Source organism: Bactrocera latifrons, unplaced genomic scaffold (genome assembly GCF_001853355.1).
Source record: "Bactrocera latifrons isolate USDA-ARS-PBARC rearing strain unplaced genomic scaffold, ASM185335v1 scaffold_244, whole genome shotgun sequence".
In the NCBI taxonomy this organism is placed as follows: Eukaryota; Metazoa; Arthropoda; class Insecta; order Diptera; family Tephritidae; genus Bactrocera; species Bactrocera latifrons.
In genome coordinates, this window is record NW_017536008.1 from 78,171 (window position 1) to 81,601 (window position 3,431).

Genomic DNA, 3,431 nt, shown 5'->3' on the forward strand with positions numbered 1-3,431 from the left:
AAAATGCTTTGTTTTTTATTTTTCGCATAATTGTTTAAGCCAAGCGGCCATGGATTGCACGGAGGCACGAATGTCTTTCGCCAGGGACAGCAACTATAAATAAAAAAAGCTTCGTTTATTATTTTTCGCATAATTCTTTAAGCGAAGCGGCCATGGATTGCACGGAGGCACGAATGTCTTTCGCCACGGACAGCAACTGCTCTAATTCCTCTTGTCGTTTGCGTTCCTGCTCAGCAAGAGTGCTTTTCACTTTTTCAAATGCACTGAAGAAAGTGGCAGTCTGTCGCATTCTGTCTGGTGTGCGCGATGGCACTGTATTGGGTTTGGTTGATGGCAGTGCAGCATTTGAGGTTTTTTGAGGTGTATCCAACACGTCATCAAGTGATTTCTCCAATTCTTCATCTGCACTATCATTCATCTGAATATGAAACTTTGTGATTAAAACTCAATAATTTTTTTTTTGTTATACGAAGATATTACCTCTTGAAACCCCGACTCCTTAGTAACGCCATCGCCATCAACAAGTGCAGTTGGGAAAAAGTCTAAGACTTGCAGGTCCATACCATCTAGCGGCGCTGGACCTTCAGAGGCAGGACGATTTCCAGTAGCGTTCTGGAAACGCATAATTGCGGCCTGCTGCTTCTTTACGCCTGACTTCCAGTCTGCCCAGCACTGCGAATCGAAATAAATATCAATGAATGCACAATTGTACATTCATGCATATGTTTATATATAATATATTGAACGAACCTTTTTCCACTGCTCAACGGTTTTACATGCTCCTCCACATGCATTCAATTCCGCTGTGAGAGTTGCCCATACAGCATTAGCAGCTTGCCGCTGTTTGGGCCACCAAATTGTTCGGTACCAACATTTCTAAGATTTTTCAATAAATCAAGAAATTTGTGTTTTTGCTGTTTGGTAACTTTTCCACTACTTACTTTTTCTGTAAATAATATAAACACTATAAACATAAACAAAACATCAAAATTTTCCCAGCTTACCTCGCTCATCTTTATTTTGGCGCAAAATATCACTGTAATTTTTTTAATGATATGATAACGAATGTTATAACGAAAGAAATAACGAAAATGCTTTTCACCAGACTTACAGAAACACTACAATTCGTTATACTAGTGAATTCGATATATCGTTCGTTATTATGCATAACGAAAAGTTACAGAAACGCACTACTGTGCTATATATATATACATATATATATGTATATATTTATGGTTCCTTTAGTTTATTATGTGCAAATGAGAGCTCGTTTTAGAGATCACTGCGCTTTGTACATATGCATGTACGCTTTAAAGCGGGATTCTATAACCAGTCTTTAGTCTCTATTTGAGGTATATTCACTATACAGTCTTCACTATATTAACCGCAAAAACAAATAATTAATTTAATTAAATAAAATCGAAATTAAATTGAATACTAGTGAATTTCATAATTCGAAACAAAAATAAAACAACTCTTATTTAACTTAAAAGAGTTTTCGGTTACACATAAGCACGATTATACGCGGCAAGTAAAAGCGTTTTTGGTTTATTAATTTAATTCAAAACTCTTCTTCACATAAAAGAGTTCTCGTCTGAATATATGTACATACATATATACGAAATCTGTGGTGAAATTTAATTCAATAATTTCAGTATATAAAAAATTATCTGTTATATCAATTTTCTTTGAAACTCTTACTTACAAAGAGTCTTCTTTTCCACATATCACACATACATACAGTGACGAGCAACTAAGTATATTTCACTAGTTAGAGTTAAAACTCAATTTTTTTTTGTTTGAAATGTTTTATGTGCAGGAATTTTTTAGTTGTTAAGTGATAATTGAGTTGTCAAGTAGCAAACGTGACCATGCAGCCAGAAAATAAGCAGAAAATTTTTAAAATTAATAAAGGAGTAGCAATCTGTGCGTAAAATAGCAACAGAAAGTAAAGTTAGCCATATGACAGTGCACAGGTTAAAACAAAAATATTTGAAAACCTCGTCCAAGAAAAAAGGTGGTCGGGCCAGAAAAATTAACGACCGACAATGCCGCCATCTCGCCCAATTGGTCACTTCGAACAATGCGGTAACATCCGCGGCAGCTCTTAAAGTGCTAAATATCGAAGCAAGTGAGTGGACAGCGCGCCGTTCCTTAAAAAAAAATTGGACTCAAAGCATCTGAAAAGAAAAAAAACCGATGTTGACAAAAAGACATGTGCATCTGCGGCGCGATTTTGTTGCAACACATGAGCATTGGACTGAAGAAGATTGGGATATGGTAAGTTTAAAACAAAAAATTTTTAAACTATAAAAATATTCACTCTATTTTTTATTTTAAAGGTAATATGGTCGGATGAGACAAAAATAAATCGTTATCAGTCTGATGGACGTTCCTGGTACTATACACGAGACCCAAACACGATTAAACCAAACCCAAACCTGTCTCTTATACACATCTAGATGTGTATAAGAGACAGTCGTGGTACCATACACGAGACCTAAACACGATTAAACCAAACCATGTTTCCCAAACTGTAAAACATGGTGGCGGGTCAATCATGGTTTGGGGGTGTATCACCAAAAACGGTATAGATCGTCTGGTACGCATTGTTGGAATCATGCGTAAGGAGCAGTATCTGACCATTTTACAACAAAATTTGCCGATAGTCATCGAAACTTTGGCTCTTGCTGCTGAAAAAGTTATCTTTCAGCAAGACAATGACCCGAAGCACACTGCTCGCCTTGTAAAAGATTGGATAAAACGTCAAAAATTTTCGACCCTTACATGGCCCCCTCAATCACCGGATATGAATCCAATCGAAAATTTGTGGAGTCATTTCAAGGCGCAGCTGGCAAAGTACCCTAATCCTCCTAAGGGGGTAAATGAGTTGTGGGAGCGGAAGAAGTTTGGAATGCAATACCCCCCGATTTTGTATCGAAATATACGAAAATTTATAATACCAATCAAGTTTTTACTGAAATTTTTTTATTCTATTCGTCACATTTTTTAAATGTGCTCAGACTCATAAGATTCTTAACCAACTCAGTTGCAAAAAGTCCCAAAGATGATTTCTGACGAAAAAGTCCACGTACACCTGCGGAAGCTACACGCTCAAATCAAGGTGCTACGAAACAAAAAAGGGAGAAATACATAACATGCAATAAATTCATTGCTGACAGTGACAGTCTAATAAAATACTGCACTGATGAGTCAGATCTACCAGAAAATTTTAAGTCCTCGGCCTACCCCAAGTAAGAAAACTGCTTAGATCAGTTCGAAGATAGAAAAATAATGATATTTAAGCAGTTAAAATTAATTAAAGCAGTTGCACCCACTCAACCTCCGAGAGTAGAGCTGCCACAAATTCAAAATCAAGAGGCATGTGACACTGAAATTTTTCATGGTGGTTATGAACAATGGCCGTCCTT

At 36.7% G+C, this 3,431-nt stretch overlaps 1 protein-coding gene across 1 annotated transcript; it reads right to left on the minus strand.

Moving 5' to 3' along the window:
• Positions 1–118: 118 nt before the first annotated feature.
• LOC108969213 lies at positions 119–1,013 on the minus strand. The gene is made up of 4 exons (XM_018933755.1): positions 1,005–1,013; positions 751–876; positions 481–672; positions 119–418 (listed from the first exon to the last, which is right to left on the minus strand). Exons 1-4 carry the CDS (start codon positions 1,011–1,013, stop codon positions 119–121), a joined length of 627 nt encoding a protein of 208 aa, XP_018789300.1.
• Positions 1,014–3,431: the final 2,418 nt, after the last annotated feature.

Bases quoted from the DNA above. Each gene is read 5' to 3' on its own strand.
- LOC108969213 (XM_018933755.1), bottom strand. The intron at 673-750 runs GTTCGTTCAATA...TTCGATTCGCAG, and splicing joins CCGTTGAGCAGTGGAAAAAG to TGCTGGGCAGACTGGAAGTC. The intron at 419-480 runs GTAATATCTTCG...TTTCATATTCAG, and splicing joins AGGAGTCGGGGTTTCAAGAG to ATGAATGATAGTGCAGATGA.